This window comes from Dendropsophus ebraccatus, chromosome 2 (assembly GCF_027789765.1).
Source record: "Dendropsophus ebraccatus isolate aDenEbr1 chromosome 2, aDenEbr1.pat, whole genome shotgun sequence".
Taxonomy (NCBI): domain Eukaryota; kingdom Metazoa; phylum Chordata; class Amphibia; order Anura; family Hylidae; genus Dendropsophus; species Dendropsophus ebraccatus.
In genome coordinates this window covers 125,428,527-125,453,448 of record NC_091455.1, presented here as the reverse complement: position 1 = coordinate 125,453,448, position 24,922 = coordinate 125,428,527, and the positions used below count along the sequence as shown (strand labels likewise).

General features: G+C 41.2%; 1 protein-coding gene across 1 annotated transcript in view; it reads left to right on the top strand.

The window, feature by feature from the left end:
* The window catches only part of EPB41L4B (erythrocyte membrane protein band 4.1 like 4B), a 144,150-nt gene that overhangs the window by 104,832 nt on the left and 14,396 nt on the right, over positions 1-24,922 (top strand). Inside the window, exons 7-13 of the mRNA XM_069958239.1 lie at positions 1,814-1,934; positions 2,476-2,563; positions 4,098-4,186; positions 13,424-13,493; positions 13,573-13,742; positions 17,165-17,274; positions 18,297-18,327. Coding sequence (XP_069814340.1) covers positions 1,814-1,934; positions 2,476-2,563; positions 4,098-4,186; positions 13,424-13,493; positions 13,573-13,742; positions 17,165-17,274; positions 18,297-18,327 — 679 coding nt within the window. The remainder of the gene's footprint in view (positions 1-1,813; positions 1,935-2,475; positions 2,564-4,097; positions 4,187-13,423; positions 13,494-13,572; positions 13,743-17,164; positions 17,275-18,296; positions 18,328-24,922) is intronic.

Sequence of the window (24,922 nt, the reverse complement as noted above, 5' to 3'; positions counted from 1 at the left end):
AATATTGTATTGTGGTGTTGTCATAGTAACGGCTGCGAGAGACAAATTTTTCAACGGGATAGATTTCTATGTATTGCTAATTTCATACCTGATTATACACTTTAGTTCACATTATTTTTTAATACTGTCACAATTACACAGTACATATAGAGAACTACTGAGATGTATTGGCAAACTGTAGTTACATCCATTTTATATTTGCACATTTAGGCTATGTTCACCCAAGGTACTTTTTATGAAAAGAACGTCCGTTTTCAATTTACTTAACGGCCGTTCTTTTCATAATGAAATGATTTGCATTGAAGCCGCATAAATAATGAACATGTCAATTTTTTCCAGCCGTTCTTATTACTTTTTTTTTTTTCCCCCCACCCATCCTTTGCATTGAAGTCAATGGAATTTTATTACAGGGTACACCCAAACAGGACAGCAATCAATAGGGAGATAAAACAATGTTCCTACAACTGATATTGCAATGTCAGCTGTAGGAACATGCTAAACAGCCATTGTTTGTTCAACATATGAACATAGCCTTAGTGAGCAAAATTCCTGTACTGAGCTCATACTTTTTATTTTTGAACAATTTTGGAAAAAATTCTAGAATTTTGCAATAATGCTACATAATGTTCCTAAAAATAACATATAATATTTATATTAAGCTTCCTTTTACATTTCTTCCATACACACTGATGTATATGGCAATAAGAGATACTTTTTTGGGTGACTTTAAAACTTTGCTCCAAAAAGGAAACCATAAAGTAGGGAGCCTAAGTCAGGTAAAAATACAATTTTCTTCAACATTAGTGGTAAGGGTGGTTAAGGAGAACCAATCATGGGCAAAAATATTTTTTTTTCCCGCTAATTAGGTGTAAATTGACATTTTATTAGTATTTGCAAAGGCAGTCTGTATCTTCATAGATAGACTTAGGGACAGATGACCTTTGATAATAGGGACAGTGAGTTTTAGGTGATAGGTTCTCTTTAATTTATTTTTCTGTGTATAAAGAGTACCCGCCACCAGTTTCATGCTGCACAGCCCACAGGTAGTATGAAAATTAGACCGACTTATTACTGCTGCATTTATGATAAGTCCTAGTTATAATAGTGTTGAATGGGGTTCTGATTTACTAAGTTACTATGGCCCAAACTTTTTATAATTCAAATACAATATTTTTATCTTTTTACTTTCTCATTGTGTGTGTATGTATGTGTGTGTGTGTATATATATATATATATATATGTGTGTGTATATATATATATATATATATATATTTATTTATTTATATTTTTATTTTTATTTTTTGGGGAGTTTTTTTGTAAAGTAATAAGGAGTATGCCTAAATGATCTCAACAAAACAGGAAGCGTATCGGCCTATTAGGTGCAGTGGCCAGTGTAAAATCTGCAAGATATAAGGTTTGTCGCACCGTAGAAATTTATTGCTGATCCTCAGGACAGAGGACCCCAACCTCTGTTCACTTCTGAAGCCACTGGAGATGAAGAGACTTCTGCTCTGTTCTGACTTCAGACTAAAACTTCTTATGAGGCCATTGTGTTTTTAATGCAGATAACATTTTGTCCATATCATATGACAGTTTTGGTTTGTAGAATGCCTTCAGCTAGCCACGCAAACTATTGAACAGATAATTGCTGTAGGAAAAGGTAACACTTAGAAAAAATATTTTTCTGATAGCCTTTTATTAAACTGGTTTGCCCAGTTTCTCTTTAGCAGCCCATAGGTTTTCGCTTGCACTGGAGGCTGCTTTTTTGTGGTTACTTTATTTTAATCTAATATATGGTTGTATTGTGTTGCAGGTGAGCTTGGCGAGTGTGAACATCCAGAACACACACCAGAACTGGTGTCAGAATTCAGGTTTATTCCAAATCAGACTGAAGCTATGGAGCTTGATATCTTTCAGAAGTGGACAGAATGCAGGTATATTACATATACAGGTGAATCCTTGTGTGCCTCATGACTATGGCTAGCTACATGGCCTGCTAGCAATCTAAGGTAGTCTTAGGCCCCATAAACAAGTGTCGGATTTGACACAATTTTTTGCATGGGTTGAGCTCTGAAATCCACATCATATATGCAAGGGAAAATGTCTGCATAGATTTATTTTTTTTGCAGTCACTAGAAAATTTGGCTGCAGAAATAAGTTTCACCCATTAATTTTTGACTTGACTTTTCCTTTCCTGTAACCATTTTATTAAAAAAAATTTAATTACACAAGGTCTTTTTACTTATTCTGAAAGTTTTCCCAAACTTATACTTTAAATGTTATTGCCATAGTTGCTCTTTATTCCTAAAGCATTGTTTTTTTATCTTAAGCAAGCAAAAACACCACTGACTCAAAAGTGACCTTAAACTGATTACAACCAATGACCATAATATGTTGTGTTTTAAAAAAATTGCTCTATAAAAAATTGCGTTTGAAGAGAATGTTTTATTTACAACTATGCTTTTATTTTCTAAGGGGAAAAACACCAGCACAGGCAGAACTCTGTTACCTAAACAAAGCCAAATGGCTAGACATGTATGGTGTGGACATGCATGTGGTAAAGGTAAGTGTAACATCATTTGTTAAAAAAAATAAATTAATACACCTAGTACTTCTACATTAAATGGAGAGAAAATTTAGTAAGTAGCAGCACAGGAGGGGGCGGTGGTTAGCTCCGCAGACGAGGGTGATGAGCTATTGGGGGAGATGATGCACCTGCGGACTGGCTGGAACTTGCAGGGCTACACAGACCGATCGGTCACTGCTAGGCGCATGGGCTTTACAGAGCAATGGCTCCCGCACTCCCCTTAGGGCTGCTACAGAGGATATGGGGGCTGCACCAATGTAGTGAATGTTTCCGCTTTGTCTGGTTGGTGGAATGTAGGGTCGTCCAAGATGGTGTAGGTCTGATGTAAACCAGACACAGGAAGACTAGGAGAAGCCAATGCAACGTGGAACTCTTACAGAGTCTTAAAAACACTTTAAGCACAGTCTGTTTTGCACTCAGTCTTGGTGGTGGCATTGAATAGCTTACCACTGTGGAAAGGATTTGACTGCTGTGTTGGGTATCACTTGTCCTGTCTTGCACTGCTCTGAGATACAGTACCTTCCTTGGTTTAGAGTTTTTTTTCCCTTTACAAGTACAGGTCCTCACTGGCATTTCCCCACTTTTTTTTATTTTTTTTTTGGGGGGGGGGGGGTTGGGGGGTCAGCTAGGAAAGCTGAAAGTCTCTAGGCGTGGCTGGCAGCCTACATATCAGTCCTAGGATAATGCAAAGGAGCTCTCACACAACATCTCACCTTGGACACAAACACGAACACAGCAATAAGGCTATCTCGGCTGCTGACATAGCTGACTTAAAGCTGGTTATTTCAGGTCCATGACTGCAATTCTAACTGTACCCTAGTTGGGCCTAATCCTTTTAGGTTTGCAGCTGTTGTCTCTCTCTCCTCTAACTCAACTCTTAGGGTCCATTTGCACAGAAGGATTATCTGACAAATTATCTGTCAAAGATTTGAAGCCAAATCCAGAAACTGACTATAAACAGAGATCAGGTCATAAAGGAAAGCCTGAGATTTCTCCTCTTTTCAAATCCATTCCTGGCTTTGGCTTCAAACCTTTGCAGATAATCTTTCTGTGTAAATGGACCCTTAGATGTTCTCATCCCTCAAAACTTCCATGGAAAGTCCAACAGCTAAAGTAATCTAAGAAAGTCAGTAGATGTCTCTGATCTTACCTTTAGAACACAGAGAAGGGAGCAGAAGAGCAGAACACTGTATATATCAGAAACAGCAGGGCAGTCTGCTACGTATAAGAGTTTAATTGAACAACAATAAACTTTTTTTAAACTTTTTTTTAAGGCTTTTAGGAAAAGGGCTTTTACAGTGTGTTTCAGTGACTGATTCATAGCTACTAGATTGTGAATTTTTGAGGGAACATGGGCTTCTGCTACAGTGTACCTCTAAATTTCAGTGTTTAGTGTTTCAAGTGCTCTTATGAATAACAAACCACACTAAAAACTAATGTTGGTTCTAGAAATAGTTTGTCACTGTGATTTTATCTTTTATTCTGTATCTAATAACTTTTCTTTTTCCAGGGTAAAGATGGCTGTGATTATGCACTTGGACTTACCCCAACTGGAATATTAATATTTGAAGGCTCAAACAAGATAGGTTTATTCTTTTGGTAATTCCTGTTTCTTCTTTGCTCATTTATCTTCTAAATTAACCCCTTAAGGACAAAGCCAGTTTTCACTTTTGCTTTTTCCTCTTTATGTAAAGAAGGCCATAGTGCTTGCATTTTCTCACCTACAGACCCAAATGATCCCTTATTTTTTGTGCAACACCAAGTGTACTTTGCAATGACAGACTTAGTTTTCCCATAAAATATGCTGTGAAACAGAAAACAATTCTTTGCACAGTGAAATAGAGGGGAAAAAAAGCTATTTGTTTTCATTCCAGGAGGTTTCATGTCTACACCGTTCCCCCTATGGTAAAACTGACTTTCTATGTTCCCCAAGTTAGTATGATTAGAACGATATGCAGCTTATATAACTTTTGTTTTATTTGACTGTTTTTTTTTTTTTTTTTTTTTTTTTTTAATTAAAACCTTTTTTTGAAAAAAGCTTAATGTGTTTAGAATTGCTCTATTACCATCTTTATAACACTTTTCTTTTTTTCTATTGGGCTGTGTGAGGTGTCTTGTTTAGCGCCATGATCTGTACTTTCTTTTGGTAGTGTTGCATACAGTATATGTGTGACTTTTTGATAAAATATTTTCAGATTTGTCATTTGGGCACTTTGGCAGGATTTGGCACAGTTTACTGTGTGAGATAGGAATGTGATAATCTAATGGTTGGGGCGATTCTGCATGCAGCGATATCAATTGTTGTTGTTGTGTTTTTTTTTTTTATTTATAAAATGGGAACAGTAATTTACAGTAATTTGCAGTAATTTGAAGTCCCACTGAGGGACTTCTATATACACTACATCAGTGCTTCTCAAACTGTGAGGCGGGCCTCACCAGTGAGGCGCCCCCTAGTTGATGGTGAGGCCCAGCTGTGGAGCCAGTTTTCACAGTCCTTTTGCTGTTTGCAAAAATCTCCATTTTAGTTACATTATTAATTTATTTTGTACTTACTTTATTAGTATATAGAGCTTGGGAGATGTGTGAAGCTAGCCCTAGCATTATTTTCAGCTTTTAAATGGACTTTTACCACAGATATTGAGGCCCAGGAACCCTCTTGGTCAGTCTGGTGAGGCCCAGGCATTGCCTTGGTCTGTTGGGTGAGGCTCCAGTAGAAATAGTTTGAGAAGTACTGCACTACATTGATTGTTCATATCAATCAATGCAGTACATATGTAATGCATTGATCTATGTAATATACACTAAATGCATTGCATTTGAATGCTTAATTAGCCAACGTGGCGAATGGTGTGGCTAGTGGCACCATGACGTACCAGTGATATTCCACTTAAAATAACCCACTTCTTCTCTCCCTTTGTTGACAGCTCATTGTCTAGATAAATAAAAATACAGTATATATACACTATGGAAGGAATTTATCATAGTTTTATGTATGGTTTTTGATGTAGAAAAGTTGAAAATTTTTGTACAATTGCTTCATTGCGCAAAATTTGTTACTTTCCTAAAGATAACACCACTCATGTCTGTTCTCAGAATAGTTCTATTTGTATGTATATATTTAATGCTGTGTCTGGTTTAAAGGGGTTATCCAGCGTTATAAAAATTTTTTTAAGGTATTGCTGCACCCTTGGTAAACATAATTGAACATGAACATGTTATACTTGCCTCTCTACAATCCCCCGGTCTCCCAATTCTGCCTCTCTGGTGTCCCATGCAGACTGCAGCTTCTGTCCCATGCAGACCGTTACTTCTGAGTCTAATTTGTCTCGGGAGTGAGAGCCCGCTCAGTCACTCACTGGCTGTTGTGTCTTAGCCAGTGATTGGCTGAGCGGGCTGTCACTCCCAAGACACTGAATAACCCCTTTTTAAGGGATGTAACTTTTTTTTTTTCTAATGGCACAAATTGGTAAAAAAAAATGGTACAAATCTACTCCAGTCTGGACTTCACTTACAAATCGTGCAAATGGGTTATATTGGCAAAAATGTGAAGATGCGTCAATATGTTGGGTGAAATGGCACAGCCACTCCAAATCTAATCTGCTCCACATTTATGATGGTGCCTGTGCCATTTTGATAGGAAAACGTGCTCTAAAGGCATAATATAGACCATTTTGGACAATTTTGATGAATTCCACAGTATATATCTCTATAGATCTATTGCGCTTTAAGGCCTCGTTCACACAGTGTTTTTTTCTTTAAAGGGGTTATCCATTGCTACAAAAACATGCCACTTTCTTTTGGTGTCTTCGGTTCAGGTGCGTTTTGCAATTAAGCTCCATTCACTTGAATAAAACTGAGCAGCAAAACCCCGCCCCAAGCTGGAGGCAAGAGTGAGGCTTTCTTTGGAAGAAAGTGGCCATGTTTTTTTAGCGCTGGATAACCCCTTCAAACAACGGCCGTTATTGCAGGTTTGCAACAAGGTCCCATGTTTAACCCCTTAAGGACAGAGCCAACTTGCATTTTTGCAGTTCCATTTTTTTCCTCTTTGTGCTTAACCCCTTAAGGACAGAGCCTGAAATGGCCTTAAGGACAGAGACAAATTTTATGAATATGACCTGTGTCATTTTAGTCATTAATAACTTCGGGATGCTTTTACCTATCTGGCTGATTCTGAGATTGTTTTCTCGTGACATATTGAACTTCACATTTCCAGTAAAATGGAGTCGATACTCATAACGAATCTTTATGAAAAACACCAAAATAACGTGAAAAATTTAGAAAAAATGCATTTTTCCAACTTTGAAACCTTCCTGCTTATACAGAAAATGGTTATGCCACATAAATTATATATTAAATAGCATTAGCAACATGTCTACTTTATGGTGGCAGCATTTATTAAACTATATTTCAAATTTTTTAGACAATAAAAAGCTTAAAACATTAGCAGCAATTTTCCAAATTTTCTGTAAAATTTCAAAATCAGATATTTTCAGGGACCTGTTCAGGTTTAAAGTGTATTTGAGGGGCCTGTATGTTAGAAAGCCCCACAAAAGACCCCATTTCAGAAACTGCACCCCCCAAACTCTGCAAAAGCACATCCAGAAAGTGTTTTAACCCTTTAGGGGAGTCACAGAAATAAAAGCGAAGTGTGTAAGAAATTTGAAAATTTTTATTTTCTGTGCAGAGATTTTATTGTAATCCAATATCTTTCATAATGATAAACCTATTAGCAGAGAAATGCACCCCAATATTGATTGCCCCATTTCTGCAGTTTATAGAAATACCCCATATGTGGCCCTATTGCGCTATTTGACGCAACCACAAGCCTCAGATATAAAGGAGCGCCCAGTGAATTTCAACGCCTCCGTTATATTTGGTTATTTTTGACCGTACCACTTCAGGTTGGCAGAGGCTCTGGGGTGCCAAAACATTAAAAACACCCCTAAAGGGACACCATTTAGAAAACTAGACCCCTCAAGGAATGTAACAAGGGGTGCGGTGAGCATTTGGACCCCACAGGTGCTTCACAGATTTTCAGAACAATGTGGTGTAAAAAAGGAAAAATTCTATTTTTTACACTAAAATGTTGTTCTAGCCTTCATTTTTCATTTTTACAAGGGGATAAAAGAAAAAAAAAAACACCAAACGTGTAGCGCAGTTTCTCCCGAGTACAGAAATACCCCACATGTGGACATAAAGTGCCAAGCGGGCGCAGGACGAGCCTCCAAAGGGAAGGAGCGCCAATTGGCCTTTGCAAGCTGGATTTTACTGGAATGGATTTCAAGGGTCATGTCGCATTTACAGACCCCTCGTGCTGCCAAGACACTGGAAACCCCCCACAAGTGACCCCATTTTGGAAACTACACCCCTCAAGGAATCTAACAAGGGGTGCAGTGAGCATATGGACCCCACTGGTGACGGGCACAAATGTGGAAAAATGTGACGTGAAAGGGAAAATTTTCATTTTTTCACTTTCTCGGCACAAATGTGGCCGTCATCAAGGGGTCCATATCCTCACTGCACCCCTTGATAGATTCCTTGAGGGGTGTAGTTTCCAGAATGGGGTCACTTGTGGGGGGTTTCCACTGTCTTGGCAGCACAAGGGCTCTGTAAATGCGACATGGCGTTCATCATCCATTCTGGCCAAATCCAGCCTCCAAAATTCAAATGGCGCTCCTTCCCTTCGGAGGCTTGCCCTGCACCCACATGGTGCTTTATGTCCACATGTGGGGTATTTACGGACTCAGGGGAAATTGCTCTACACATTTTGTGTGTTTTTTTTTCTCTTTTAACCCCTTGTGAAAATGAAAAATTTAAGGCTAAACCAACATTATAGTGTAAAAAATTTAATATTTAATTTTCACGCCATATTGTTCCACATTTGTGCCCATCACCAGTGGGGTCCATATGCTCACTACACCCCTTGTTACATTCCCTAAGGGGTGTAGTTTCCATAATGGGGTCACTTGTGGGGGGTTCAACTGTCTTGGCAACACAGGGGCCTTTTAAATGCAACAAGGCCCTCGGAATCCATTCCAGCCAAATCCAGCCTCCAAAAACCAAATGGCGCTCCTTCCCTTTGGAGGCTTACCCTGCACCCACATGGCGCTTTATGTCCACATGTGGGGTATTTCCGTACTCAGGGGAAATTGCTCTACACATTTAGTGTTTTTTTTTATCTTTTAACCCCTTGTGAAAATGAAAAAATCAAGACAAGATCAATGATTTAGTGTAAAAATTAAACATTTTTTACACTAAATGTTGGTCTAGCCTTGATTTTTTTCCTTTTCCACAAGGGGTTAAAAAAGAAAGTGAACACAAAACGTGTAGGGTAGCTTCCCCTGAGTACGAAAATACCCCACATGTGGACATAATGTGCCATATTGGCACAGGGCAAGCCACCAAAGGGACAGAGCGCCATTTAGAGGCTGGAATGGAGGATGGAGGCCATGTCGCATTTACAAAGCTCCTGTGCTGCCAGGACAGTAGAAACCCCCCACAAGTGACCCCATTATGGAAACTACACCCCATAAGGAATCTAACGAGGGGTGCAGTGAGCATATGGACCCCACTGGTGATATACACATATGTAGAACATGTGCCGTGAAAATAAAAATAAATTTTTTTTATTTTCACGTCCTAAATGTGGCCGTCACCAGGGGGCCATATCCCTACTGTCCCCCTTGTTAGATTACTTATGGGGTGTAGTTTCCAGAATGGGGTCACTTGTGGGGGTTTTCTTCTGTCCCGGCAGCACAGAGGCTCTGTAATTGCATCATGGCATCCTCTAATGGGAATGGCGGCCATACCTACTTAGCTGGGGAAAAGGGACAATTCTAATTTATTTGGGGGTATTAGGCCAAGTATTAGTTTATAAGGTTGAAAATGACAGGTGTCCATCAAATTCAACCTGTGTTGATCCAGAGGAAGGCAAAAAACCCTAGTGAGGCAGACGACAGTAGCTTTATCACAGGGGAAAAATTCCTTCCCGACTCCATAATGGCAATCAGAATAATCCCTGGATGAACGTGACCCCTGAAATAGGAATAAGGGACAGAATTTAGATAATGTAGAACTCCGATGACGTGTGGTACGCCTTGAAGCGATCCAGTATGCAGAGGCCGGGGGGGGATCAGGACAGGTGTCACACTGGAACATGGCGTCCTTCCTGATCCCCCTGTTACGCCACACTCTGCACTTCTTCTGGGGTCTCCCTTTCTCCAGCGTGGGGGATGTCACCTGGAAAATGTTGCCCTGGTGCGATATGGGGTCTCACATATCCAGAAGCGCTGGGTCCGCTCCATGGCTGCTAAATATTATGGCTTTATTACTACTTCTGATATTTTCGGATTGTGCCGCAAGCTACAGTAGCTCGGGCAGCGAGAGACCAGAGGAGGGGGGTGCTGGTATAAAAGTTATCCCCGTACAGGTGTTAACCTTTATCCAGCAGTGGGAAGATCAGTTCCCGGACGATCTCCCCACTAATTCCGAGGACGGGAGGGGGGGAGTGGGTTCATCTGGGGGCATCTGGGGCTGGATTCGGGTGTCCCTTCCTTCATACACTGTAATGGTACATGTACACTGCGGAATGGCGAAGGATAACCCTTTGTGCATTCCGCAGCTGGCACCCGCCGGCGGACTGATGCAGGCGTGCGTCTCCGCTCATGTCACACTCCATTCTATGCACAGGCGGTTTCTGCCCTGTGTCCAAAGAATGAACGTGTTCATTCTTTGGACGGACAACGGAATCCGCCCGTGCATAGGATGGAGTCTGACACGGGTGGAGACGCACGCCTGCATCAGTCCGCCGGCGGGTGCCAGCTGAGGAATGCACAAAGGGTTATCCTTCGCCATTCCGCAGTATGCACCTACCCTAAATCTGTACCCTGAGGTACTGTCACAGAGTTTGTAGAATTTCACGCCATACCGTGATCTCTTATTGGGACGGTACTGGCGGAAAAGACGTGTCTGCGGGGCAGCGTACGCTACGCTACCCCCAGTCACTGGATGATGATGATGATGATGATGAGGATGAATGGAGAAAAGAAGGATCCCCCCATTCATTCTCTCTGGTTGTTTCGGTGTTGGAGGCAATAATAGCATATGCGTCCGACGCCGAAAACACCCTGGGGGCCATCTTTATACTAGTATATGGGGTATGTAAATGTTTATTGTAAAACTTTATTTCATGTAGTGTAGCGTAATGTAGTGTTTTTTAAGTTTTTTTGACAGTAAGAAAATAATATCCCTACGCCAAGAAAGGAGCTGCTGATAAATGCCACACTTATGTGCGGCACTTTTCAGCAGACAGTGGCGGTAGGATATAGGGGGGAAAAACGCTCCTACGCCAAAAAGGAGGAGTTGCTGATCAGTGGCGCACTTACGTGCGATGCTGATCAGTACTCAGCGGCGTTAGGGCGCAAAAAAAGTAAAAAAAAAAAAAATTGGGGAAAAAAAAAAAATCTTTTTAACTCAAAGCAACTGATCAGTGAATGATATTTACTGATCAGCCGCTAGGGGGCAGTAGAGAGAAGATTGCCGGAGATTACCGAGGCCCGCCGAACAAGAAGACCCGAGTGTTTCCGAAGATTTCCGACGCTGGACGAACGAACCCGGAAGCGACGCGAAGAAGACGTGAGGACGGCGCGGACCAAAGATCTTCGCTCCGGACGGCCAGATCAGGTGAGTATGGTACACCTGCACCACACACACCTGTTCTGCACCTCTCAGCTACCCAGCTGAGGGGTGCAGAACTCGGCAACACTGTTTTTTACAGTTAGATCGCCATGATGGGCCGGCCGGTACTGGCCGGCCTATCACGGCGATCGTGGGGGTGGCATCTGCGCCATCTTTGTTGGGGACACTAATGGCGATTGGTGCTATCTCGGACAGCACCAATCGCCATTGCTTTCCAGGCCACTGGGTCACCGATGACCCGGAAAGCTGTTTTCAGCTGCTATATGCTGATCTGTATTGATCAGCATATAGCAGCGATCATCGGCACGGGAGGGGTTAATCACCCCCCGTGCCGACGAGGAGAGATGGCCTGCTATACATTATAGCAGGCCATCTTCCCCGAACGCTGTGTGTGAACACACAGCGATCGGGGAAACATCGGGCGTACGTATACGCCCGTTTGCGTTAAAGCCCACCCTGCGGGGGCGTATACGTACGCCCGATGTCGTTAAGGGGTTAAAAGGCCATAGCACTTGCATTTTTTCACCTAGAGACCCACATGAGCCCTTATTTTTTGCGCCACAGATTGTACTTTGCAATGACAGACTGAATTTTTTCATAAAGTACACTGCAAAACCAGGAAAAAATTCAATGTGTGTTGAAATTGGGGAAAAAACAAACAAACGCATTTTGTTTATTTGGGGGGGGGTATGTGTTTTTGCGCCGTTCGCCCTGGGGTAAAACTGACTTGTTATATATGTTCCTCAAGTCGGTACAATTAAAACGATATGTAACATGTATAACCTTTATATTATGAGATGGCTTGTAAAAAATTCAAACCATTGTTAACAAATATATGTTCCTTTAAAATCGCTCCATTCCCAGGCTTATAGCGCTTTTATCCTTTGGTCTATGGGGCTGTGTGAGGTGTCATTTTTTGCGCCATGATGTGTTCTTTTTATCGGTACCTTGATTGCGCATATGCGACTTTTTGAATGCTTTTTATTATAATTTTTCTTGATTTGATGTGACCAAAAAATGCGCAAATTTGCACTTGTGATTAATTAATAGTTCGGGCGATTACGCACACGGCGATACCAAACATGTTTGTTTATTTATTTTTATTTATAACATGGGAAAAGGGGTTGATTCAAACTTTTATTAGGGGAGTTTTTTTTTTTACTAACATTAACACTTGTTTTTTTTTTTCTTTTACCCTTATACCAGAAGCCCCCCTGGGGGACTTCTAGTATAAGCACTCTGATCTCTCATTGATCTATGCTTTATATAGTAATACATCTCCGATCTCCGCCACTAGACCACCAGGGATCAGGCTGCATAAGTAATCAGATGTAGCTGTCAACTTTGACAGCTGCATCTGATTACTTTATTAGCGGGCACGGCGATCGGACCGTGCCCGCTAAGGAAGATGACTCAGGTGAATGTGCTGATACTCTAAGCTTTGGTGGATATTGCTGCTTAATTGTATACATTGACGTCTACTGGCAAACTTCAGTGTTTCTCCTGTTGCCGCTGCAAATTAGGGGCCAGTTCACACTAAGCAAGATCTTCGGAATTCCGTGGCGGAGCTCTCCGCCATGAAGTCCCGCCGTGCTCAGTGTGTTGCTGTAAGTGAATGGAGAGAGTGCGCGCTCGTCCGCCCCCTCTCCTCTCCGCTCAAAGAACTAACATGTTACTACTTTGAGTGGAGAGCGGCGGAAGCGGATGAGCGTGCAATCTCTCCATTCACTTACAGCAGCACGCTGAGTACGGCAGGATTACGCTACGGAAATCTCCGCCGCAGAATCCCGACGATCTTGCTCAGTGTGAACTGGCCCTTATGGTAAATTATATTCCGGCAGTGAGAAGAGCCAGCACTTCAGTACTACTTATATGCATCTTTTCAGCCAGTCTAACTTTTATGCCATATGCACACAATAGAACTGCAAATATAAAATTATATATATATATATATATATATATATATATATATATATATATATATATGTGTGTGTGTAACAAAAAAAAGTAATGCCTCATCTACCATAAAAAATAATTAGACATCTTATTTGTAATGGTCACAAAAATTATGATTTTTTTTTTCCTTTAATGGTAAATTCTGTTTTACATATTTTTGTCTTTTTTTGTTTTTGTTTTAAGGCCCAAAATCACTAAAATGGACTTTAAGAAAAGCAAGTTAACTCTTGTAGTTGTAGAGGATGATGAGCAGGTGGGTTGTATAAAATGGATGCAAGTATTAAGTGTAAGCTATTAGCATAATGTCATGTAACCTTTTTTTTTCATTGTAGGGCAGAGAACAAGAGCATACGTTTGTTTTTCGCTTGGATAACTCCAAAGCCTGTAAACATTTGTGGAAATGTGCAGTGGAGCATCACGCATTTTTCAGGCTTAGAACTCCAGCAAATACTAAACCAGCTCGATCTGAATTTATTAGATTGGGATCAAGATTCCGATTCAGGTACATGTATTCTGTATGGATATTAGACAATAACGGTTGTGAAAATTTAAAATGTTTAAATGGAGAGTATAACTTCTGATAACTTGATTTTTTTTAATGGTCTTTAAAAAGTTATGTGGGGAGATTTATCATCATTATAGACCATTTTTTTTGGAGTGAAAATGTCGCAAAATTTTGCGACATTTCACCTACTTAGACTGATCATGCCTACTTCAGCTTAAGCTGAAAGTAAGCATGATTTATCATGTGCGACTATCTAAAATAGTCGCACATGTGTCGCAAACTCACTCCACACTAGAGGTGGTCTATTTCACCACCTATACTATGGAGTGAGTTTGCTCCGTGGGTCAGGTGCAGTGCACTCGGTCCACGGAGTGTAAAGGGTTGAGTAGTAATGCAGCAGCATTACTACTAACCCCCTGGGGCTGTACAGTAAGGATGGGTGCTTGCAGTACAGGAGCAGGGAATCCCCTTAATTAAGCCGGGATTCCCTGCCTACAGGGTTTCCCACCCAAAAGCAGAAAGCAGTCTGCTTCTGGGCGGGAAATTTAAAATCCCGGCACAGAAGTTACAGTCTGGCTCCCAGGGGCTTGCTGGCTGCCATGCCCATGCTGGAGGTCACCCAGCTTTCCCAGCATCCTCTAAGGTTAACACTCCCCCTGGGAGTCAGACTGTTCTGGCACTGCATTTGCACCAGCAAGGAAGGGGGTTAAGTGCCCCCTTCCTTCCTGGGTCAGATGCAGTGCGCTCTCCAATGGGGGGGGGGGTAATAGAGGCTAGGGGTTACCTGTTCCTGCTTCCTCGCTCCGCCTCCATGACAATAAGCCCCCCCCCCCGGTACTGGGGCGGAGCTTACCGGGACTGCCGAGGAAGCAGCCCCAGGTAGCTCCCAGCCCCTACCATCACCCCCCCCCCCCCCTCCCTCGGAGAGTGCACTGCACCAGCAAGGAAGGGGGTCAAGTGTCTCCAAGGTGGTGGTGGGTGATGGTAGGGGCTGGGAGTTACCTGCTGCTGCTTCCTCGGCAGTCCCGGTAAGCCCCGCCCCCATACCAACCGCGATGGGGGCGGGGCTTACTGCCATGGAGGCGGAGCCTACCGAGACAGCCGGGGAAGCAGGAACAGGTAACCCCCAGCCCCTATCATCCCCCCCTCCATTAAAGAGCGCACTGCATCTGCCCCAGGAAGGAAGGGGGCACTTAACCCCCTTCCCTGCTGGTGCAGGTGCAGTGCCAGAACAGTCTGGTCCCCAGGGGGTTAAGTCCCTGGGAGCCAGACTGTAACTCCCATGCCCATGCTGAAGATCACCCAGCTTTCCCAGGATCCTGTAAGGGACCGGCGGAGTTTAATGTTCAATAAAATAGTCAACGAGGGGTGTGGGGGTGTTTTTATTTGATTAAAAAAAAAATTTCTAGGTGTGTTGTGTTTACTTTCATTACTATATAGACTTAGTAGTGGAAGCTGTCTAATAGACAGAATCCATTACTAAGTCAGGGCTTAGTGTTAGCCGGTATAAAATGGCTAACACTTACCCTCCTCATTATTACCCCAGTACCCAATGCCACCAGGGGTACTGGGAAGAGCCAGGTGCCAGTGGTCCTGGAGCGTCAAAATTGGCGCTCCTGGACTGGGTAGCTGTTACTAGGCAGCTGTTGCTTGGTTTTTAACTCGGCTGGTTATGGAAAAGGGGGGGATCCTATGTGTGTTTTTTTTTTTTAATTTTTTTTTTTTTTAAAAACTGCATAGGATCCCCCCCCCCTTTCCATAACCAGCCAGGTTAAAACCAAACAACAGCAGCCTGGTAACACCAGGGTGAAAAGGGCCATTAGTTTAGGCCCTCCCCAACCTAAATATTACTAGCCTGCTGCCGCCCAGTCCAGGAGCGCCAATTTTGACGCTCCGGGACCACTGGCACCCGGCTCTTCCCAGTACCCCTGGTGGCATTGGGTACTGGGGTAAAAATGGGGGGGGTTAGTGTTAGCCATTTTATAGTGATTAACACTAAGCCCTGACTTAGTAATGGATTCCGTCTATTAGACAGCTTCCACTACTAAGCCTACTAAGTAATGAAAGAAAACACAAATACACCTATAAATTTTTTTTTATTAAAATAAAAACACCCCCACACCCCTCGTTGACCATTTTATTGCACATTAAAGTCTGCCAGTCATTGACGTAGTTCAAACAAATCCAACGTAATCCTCTGCGTGCCGGTATCTGAAAAAAGAAAGGGAGAAGAAAATGCTCATTACCTACAGGTAGGAGGCGAACCAGGGCCAATTAGACTATTTAGAGACAATTCTGAGATTATTTAGAGACAATTCTGAGCCAAACAAATCAGCACCACAGAAAAAAGACCAGGCTTATCTCTGATAGTAAATTGCACTTTAAATAGACCAGTCTATTCTTACCAAAGCAGAAATAGACCACACCTAGAAAAATCCCTTGTTGATAAATCTCCCCCATGGTCTATATTATTAGACTGACAACTTTTTTAAAGGGAATCTGTCACTAAGTTTATTCCATGTTTAATGAGGGCAGCATAAACTAGTGACAGAAATGCTGAACAGATCAGTGTATTACTTAGATAATTTTGATCAGCTGTTCTCCTAATATGCAGGAGAATAGGATTCTTGCCACACCACTACCCCATGCCCTCCAGCTGCTAATTGACAGATGACTGCCTATACACAGCATGGATAGATAACTGCCAGTCAGGAGATGGTGGGCAGAGTTTTCTGCTTCTCATGAATATTGAGGACTAATGGGCTCTTGCACAAAATGAAGAGGACTGCTTATTGTCCGTGTTATTCAGGAGGATAGCTCTGGATCAGCTGCACTGAACAATATAAGTGATACATGATTCTGTTCAGCTTCTGTCATTAGTTTATGCTACCCTGAGACAGGACAGCAGAAATCTACAGTCTCATTTAAATTCTATTATTTTATCATAAGCAAGGTACAATGGGTGTGTGTGTGTGTGTGTGTGCATGTATGTATGTATGTATGTATGTGTATGTATATATATATATATATATATATATATATATATCCCTTAATTTCCCTTTTTTCTTTTCTTGCCTCTGTAGCAACTAAAATTTTACTTTTGTATGAAACCTTTTTTATGTGGCAGAAAAAATATATTTTAGAGTAATTTGGGGCAAATATATAGGATAGTGTTTATTTTCAATTTATAGTGAGGGAAGTATAACAAAAGGTACTGTATATTTCAGGATGTTTTCATACTGTAAGAATTTCACTTTAAATATTAGCCTGTTACTCTGGATGTATGGATACCTAATATGTTGAGTATTTTTTTATGTAATGTATGTGCTTTAAAATGCTTTTTTATACAGAATTCTTCATAAAAATCGTAGAGATCTTGATTTTGAATATGTGCAGTAAAAGTTTTATTTGTTTTGAAGTGGGCGGACAGAATACCAGGCAACCCATGGTGGAAGATTAAGAAGAACTAGTACATTTGAAAGACGACCTAGCAAACGATACCCATCAAGAAGGCATTCTACATATAAAGGTTTGCTTGTTTTAGTATTCCAAAAGAAAGGATACATGTATTTGGGGACATCTTATCTTGAAGCCAAACCCAGCTTTGTGGAGCAAAAAATAAATAACTTATGTATATGATCCAGTCCATGCAAAAATGATTTTGCAGTTCTTACATTTTTAATATCATGGTGTTTAAAAAGGTTTTCCAGGAAAAAAATAATTGATACCTTAGCCACAGAATAGGCTATGAATATTTGATCAGTGGGGTGCTGACATGATGGCTCCAACTGAGTAGAAGCTGCAGTAATGTGGTGCTGCCGCTACATAGAGTACTAGCCAACTGCTTCTCTGCGGAGTCTGGATCAGCACACCTGCCAGCTAACTATTAATAGCCTATCCGATGGACAGGCTTTTTTTTTTATCCTGGACAATCTCTTAAGGAAACATAAGGTAGCGTCATACTTTGTAAATATCATTTAAGGGGTTTCTGGATAAAACATTAATAATATTGATGCATGCTGTATCCTTGTCATCAATGTTTGATAAGTGGAGTTAAATACAATGTTTCATACCCATCAATGTTTATTCATGGTCTGTGCGCTGCATTGACATACAGGAGGATGTAGGAGGCTACATAGTTAGTTTTGTCCTGCTGATTGAAACTACTGATAACTACTATTATTGATCACACATTGATGGTCCGTCCTAGGAACAACCCTGAGGACATCCCAACAGTATGCATAGGACTGGATACTGTGCAGACATCTTGGCTGAATAGATTGCTGTGTGTATTTGTGGGCATACACCACACTTTGAGTTTTTATCATTGGTTTCTATTCTGTTTAGATTTGTAATGTTTTTTTAATTGCCTCAAAGTGTAATTTTGGAAATGTTTTTTTGTGGATAGGGACGTTTTTGTTAATTGCCTTCTTTCTCTTTTGGCTTATCATAATCCATTCTAAGGATAGACCATTAATGTATTTTACTAAGGTAGTTTACAATAATATAAAATATATATAACAACTAACAGCTTTGTCTTTATGTCTTTAGCCAGCAACCCTATGAAGCCTTCTCAGCTTAGGTAGGTAGCAAATGTTTAAGTTCCTTTTAAAGGGGTTTTGTAGGCAAAATGTATTTATTACCTGTTCTCAGGATAGTCCATCAATATCAGATTGGTGGGATGTCGGCTCTTGGAACACTCACCAATTGGCCACAGCTGTGGTGCTGACCATAAACGTTATCCAGAGCAGGAAGCAAGTGGCTCTGTACATTGTCGGCAACCCACCACTCTGGTATTGATGACCAATCTTGAGGGTAGGTCATCAATACATTTTGCCCCCCAAAACAATTTAATCTGATGTTGTGTAAATGCTATGTATATGAGCATCTGTCACTATTTTCTGAATTACAATCAAGTCACATTACAATTTATTGAACCGAAAGGATTCAGTGAAATAATTTTACTTGTTTATTGTCCTATTTTACATAAAAATGTTTTATGACTGAATCAAGTGGGTTTGCATGCCTGAATGAGTTCAAAGACTGGAGTTTCGGTGAGGACTCTGACCAATCATAATCACGACCGACCTTAGGGTAGATGGCACCATGTGAAGAATTTGCTTTCTGCTGCCTGCCAATGGCTCATTGCACTGTCAATCAGGGCAACCTATTCAACTATAAAGGCGTCATTAAACATGCTTATAGTTAAAGCAAGCGGTGCAGCACCTGGTGGCCCCAGGACTTAACAGGGTTTGCTGTGTAATGACACCCCCTTTTGATTGATGGAGGGGGGGCGCTTTGTGTGGTCACACACCCATAAGGCTGGCCCTGATCATAGTAAATGTGACTTAGCAGTGAATCGGAAATTAAATGACTAATAGGGAAAGCTTTTAGAAAATGTATTCTAATGGAGCTGGGCAGGGTCGGAACCATTTATGAATATTCATGTGAAGCCATCTTGCAGTTTTACAGTTGACCTTCAGGAGGCTTCAGGAAGTTATAAAAAATAAAAACTCTATATGTCTACCTCTCTCATACCTCTCTCCCTCTATCTCATAACAGCAAACTATATTTATTTTAGCAATGTAAAATGGTGGGTACCAACTAATTGAAGAGGAGAAGCTCTAATGCCCTTGCTGATCATTGCTTGTGTTAATATGCTATTATAGTGGAATATGAAGCTGACTATATATAATTTTCTTACTGCGCTTGGGAGACACTGTGGCAAAATGCTTTACATTAGATAAAGGAAAAAATTGAGAATTTATTAAAAGAAAAAGAAAAATCCATGTGCAGTATTTTGTCAGTGTGTTTTTTTTTTTTTTTTTTTTTTTACTGTTGTATTAGACTGAAGAAAAAGAAATACTCTCTGGGAATGGTTGTACGCAGAACAGATGTGACTTTTCTCTATTGGATTTAAAAGAACCATATGTCCTCTGTATTTACTGGGTTACTGGGGGCTTTGGTTTAACAGTGTGAGTGAAAGATTTGTCTATGCTTTAGGGCAGTATTACAGCTGATAAAAGTGAAATCTGCTGGCTTGTACAATGATGACAGTATTGTGGTCCTTTTAAGCTCACGGGTATTTAAGGCAACATGCAATATTAATGTCATGTCTAAAAGCTAAGGGCTGCCAAATAGTTCACCTTTTAGGCATTAACCCCATAAGGTCACAGCCAATTTTCATTTTTGCACTTTTGCTTTTTCGACTTTATGTTTAAAAGGCCATAGCGCTTGCATTTTTTCACCTAGAGACCCACATGAGCCCTTATTTTTTGCGAAACCAATTGTACTTTGCAATGACAGGCATTATTTTTCCATAACATATGCTGCGAAACTGTAAAAAAATCATTTGCGCTGTTAAATTGAAAAAAAAAAGGAATTTGTTTTGATTTCGGGGAGTTTTGCATTTACGCCGTTCGCCCTATGGTAAAACTGACTTGTTATGCATCTTCCTCAAGTCGTTACGATTACAACGATATGTAACATGTATAACTTTTATATTATCTGATGGCTTGTAAAAAATTCAAACCATTGTTAACAAATACACTCACCGGCCACTTTATTAGGTACACCTGTCCAACTGCACGTTACCACTTAATTTCTAATCAGCCAATCACATGGCGGCAACTCAGTGCATTTAGGCATGTAGACATGGTCAAGACAATCTCCTGCAGTTCAAACCGAGCATCAGTAGGTGGAAGAAAGGTGATTGGAGTGCCTTTGAACGTGGCATGGTTGTTGGTGCCAGAAGGGCTGGTCTGAGTATTTCAGAAACTGCTGATCTACTGGGATTTTCACGCACACCAATCTCTAGGGTTTACAGAGAATGGTCCGAAAAAGAAAAAACATCCAGTGAGCGGCAGTTCTGTGGGCGGAAATGCCTTGTTGATGCCAGAGGTCAGAGGAGAATGGGCAGACTGGTTCGAGCTGATAGAAAGGCAACAGTGACTCAAATAGCCAACCGTTACAACCAAGGTAGGCAGAAGAGCATCTCTGAACGCACAGTACGTCCAACTTTGAGGCAGATGGGCTACAGCAGCAGAAGACCACACCGGGTGCCACTCCTTTTAGCTAAGAACAGGAAACTGAGGCTACAATTTGCACAAGCTCATCGAAATTGGACAGTAGAAGATTGGAAAAACGTTGCCTGGTCTGATGAGTCCCGATTTCTGCTTGAACATGACAATGAGTTTACTGTACTCAAATGGCCTCCACAGTCACCAGATCTCAATCCAATAGAGCATATTTGGGATGTGGTGGAACGAGCGATTCGCATTATGGATGTGCAGCCGACAAATCTGCGGCAACTGTGTGATGCCATCATGTCAATATGGACCAAAATCTCTGAGGAATGCTTCCAGCACCTTGTTGAATCAATGCCACGAAGAATTGAGGCAGTTCTGAAGGCAAAAGGGGGTCCAACCCGTTACTAGCATGTTGTACCTAATAAAGTGGCCGGTGAGTGTATATGTTCCTTAAAATCGCTCCATTCCCAGGCTTATAGCGCTTTTATCCTTTGGTCTATGGGGCTGTGTGAGGTGTAATTTTTTGCGCCATGACATGTACTTTCTATTGGTACCTTGATTGCGCATATACGACTTTTTGATCGATTTTTATTAAATTTATTAATTGCACAATTTTGCACTTTGGAATTTTTTTGCGCTTACGCCATTTACCGTGCGAGATCAGGAATGTGATTAATAGTTCGGGCGATTACGCGCGTGGCGATACTAAATATGTTTATTTATTTGTTTATTTATTTATATTTATAAAATGGGAAAAGGGGGGTGATTTGGACTTTTAATAGGGGAGGGGATTTTTTATTAATAAAAAAACTTTTACTTTAGTTTTTACTTTAACTAGAAGTCCCCCTGGGGGACTTGTATATAAACAGCACTGATCTCTCATAGAGATCAATGCTGTGTATATACACAGCAAAGATCGATTAGATCGGTCATGGATTGCTATGACATTCAAATGAAAAAAGGTGGGTGGATCCAGCACTTCCAAAAACATTAAAGTAACTGCTGTTAAAACGTCATACTTTATTTCATCCTGATTAAAAAGCTGTGATGAGGGGGCACTATTTGTGGATTTAAATAGCAGACATCCAGTATCTCCTAGTTACCTTCTATACAGGACTGCAGACTGTGATAGTGATTGATATAGTTAGTTAGAGAGGATAGTTATATCCCTATATATCATCTAGTATTAGCTAGTGATAGGAGTACTGGGTGTGTTGTGGTTTTAAAGAAGTTCACATATTTATTTTAAAGATACGTAATAAAAGTTAACTTTTACTAGGGGGGTGATAATAATTAAAGGGGTTTTTTACCCCGGGCTACGGCCTGTGGGTTTGGAGTTTATTCGTATTAAGGGACCCCTGACCCTCCAGAGAGGGCTTAAGTGTGTATAAGATTAAGCGCGCATGCGCGAAACGCGTCGTCCAGCCACTGCACTCGCTTGAGTGCATCACAGCTTTTTAATCAGGATGAAATAAAGTATGAAGTTTTAACAGCAGTTACTTTAATGTTTTTGGAAGTGCTGGATCCACCCACCCTTTTTCATTTAAATGTCTCTTGTATCAGCGGGCTGGCTACCCGGGATCCGTGCACTTCCTCTTAAAATAATCGGTCCGGGACAAACACAGGTGAGCTGACATTTGTTACTATTTCTACATAGATTGCTATGGCCTGCTGCAGGCCATAGCAATCTATTGCCGAGTCGGGATCAGCGTCATTCCGACGCGGAGTGCCGGCCCGGCCAGAAGAACGGATCTCCCCCCCCCGCGATGCGATCCGACCCACTAGACACCAGGGATGTGTTTATCTAAGCATCTAAGTGCAGCTGTCAGGTTTGACAGCTGCACTTAGAGGCTTAATTAGCCGGCGCGGCAACGGGACCCGCACCGGCTAATAGAGGCACTGCCCGGCTGCACATGTCAGCCGGGATCAGCGCCATTCAGAGCGGGCTTCCAGCGGGACCCCGCTCTGAACACCCCCCACGGCACCATGACCTATCAGATACGTCATGGGTCGCTAAGGGGTTAAAGAGAAAATTTTAAGGTAAGCAGGCACTGCTTTGTTGTCTGGTCACCTACATAGGGACATGTATCCTGCGCAGAATAAAATGTGTTATAAATTGGTAAATTGCATTTTAATAATACCACTGTACATTGGTGAACACACTGTAGATCTTTTTTTTACTGTATATCTGAAGAGGTGCAGGAGCTACCCCCTTGTGCAATGGTTCAGTAATTCTGTTACACTTTACTAACTTGTTACAGTCCTTGACAAAGGATCACATGGAAAACAAAGATAACATCTTTTTTAAAGCATTAAATGATAGTATAAAGGGGGTACTCTGGGGACGCTAGATGTTTTTTTTTTCTTTCCCCATGACTACTTTGTAATATTACTTTGTAATATAACTTCATGAAAATAGATCTATAATTTTTTGCTCGTTAATGTGGCAGCAAAAAGGGGAAACATTGGCCTGCCACCAACATTCATGTTGGGAATTGCAGGGCTTTCTAAGCACTGCTGCACAACACTATACAGAGCAGCAGCCCACAATCTGTCATATTAATACCATTACAAATCATACACATTGATGTACTCTGGAGATCTGAATTCTAGAACTTATCAGAACCCTTCTGGCTATAGCACAAATCCAACTTGCAGCCTCATGGAAATAAGATATGTTTCCCCTAGGACGACAAGGGATCCAAAAAGTGGACCAACTCTTTTGGTTGGAGGAGTTGGCCTACTGGGAGCTGAGGCACCACCACTTCTTCTCAAAGATTTGATCCCCCTAGGCATCATTCCAAAACATTTAGCACATTACATAAACCATGCCTACTATCCCTACTACACCATTGCTAAATCCCTTCCCCCAATGAATTAAGTCAGACTCTTTACAACTCCCAATTTCATAACCTACAGTAATACCGGCACGGTACGGTGGCTCAGTGGCTAGCACTTTAGCCTTGCAGCGCTGGGGTCCAGCAAAGAGTTTGTATGTTCTCTCTTAGATTGTGAGCCCTAAGGGGGACAGGGAGCAATAATTGGCAAAAAAACTATGTAAAGTGCTGCGGAATCTGTGTGTGCTATACAAATAAAAGTATTATTATTATTATTATTATTATTATTCCCTCTCATCCCAATCCTGTTTTTCAGTTTAAGGGTATAAACCCACACACCGTTATTTAGATCTAATCTGCTGCGATTTTGCTGCGAGTTTGCTGCGTATCGCAGCAGTAAATACGCTGCATATACGGTGTGTGGGTTTATACCCTAACTGTTAAACTCAAAATGCTTCATGTAAGCATCCGAACAACAAGGCTTGCAATTACGCCTTGATTAGTGTATATGCCAACATTTGCCCATATTTGTGAATAACCTTATAATGCCTGTAACTTTATTTTTGTACTTTAGAATAAAAAGAGTTTAAAAAGAAAAGAATATACAGTTTGTGCGTGTGTGAGGGGCTGTATAGTGCTGTGTGGCAGCACTTCATCATCACATGAGTCCGAGACACAAATGTTGATGGCAAGCATAGAAGTATACATTTGTTTTAATGATGTTAAATTACAAAAGTAATCTGACTTTTTTTTTATTTAAACAATGTACTAGTAAAAAAAAAAAAACTCCAGTGCCCCTTTATATGTTGATCTTTATTCATATTTACCATTCTCAGTTGAGTTCTAAAAGCTTTTTTTATAAACCTTTTTGAAAAGCCATTTCAGAACATACTGGACAAAATAAACAGGCAGTGATTTCTACTAAATTCATTGTGTGCCCTGACCGGGGTCAGAATATCCTTTATAGGGCTGGATGTGATCCAGCAGGATGGTTACCATAGCAGTCTAACACTGAATATAAAGACCACATCCTCTGCAAGGTTTTACAGTATGGAGGAAGAATGAATACTTATTAACCACTTGCAGATTTGTGCCCTTCTAGGTCCTTAGTTGATATGTGCTGCAGGGTGACTACATTTCACACGTTATGGGGGAGGTTTATAACGCGGCCTTATAGAAAGAATGTCATTTGTTGCCCATAGCAACCAGTTATCGCTCAGCTTTGAAAGATTGAGCTCTGGAAAAAGAAAACTGAGCTGTGCCTCTTATGTTCTGTATCTGTACCGCTGTGTTTGCAGCAGCATTTCATCAG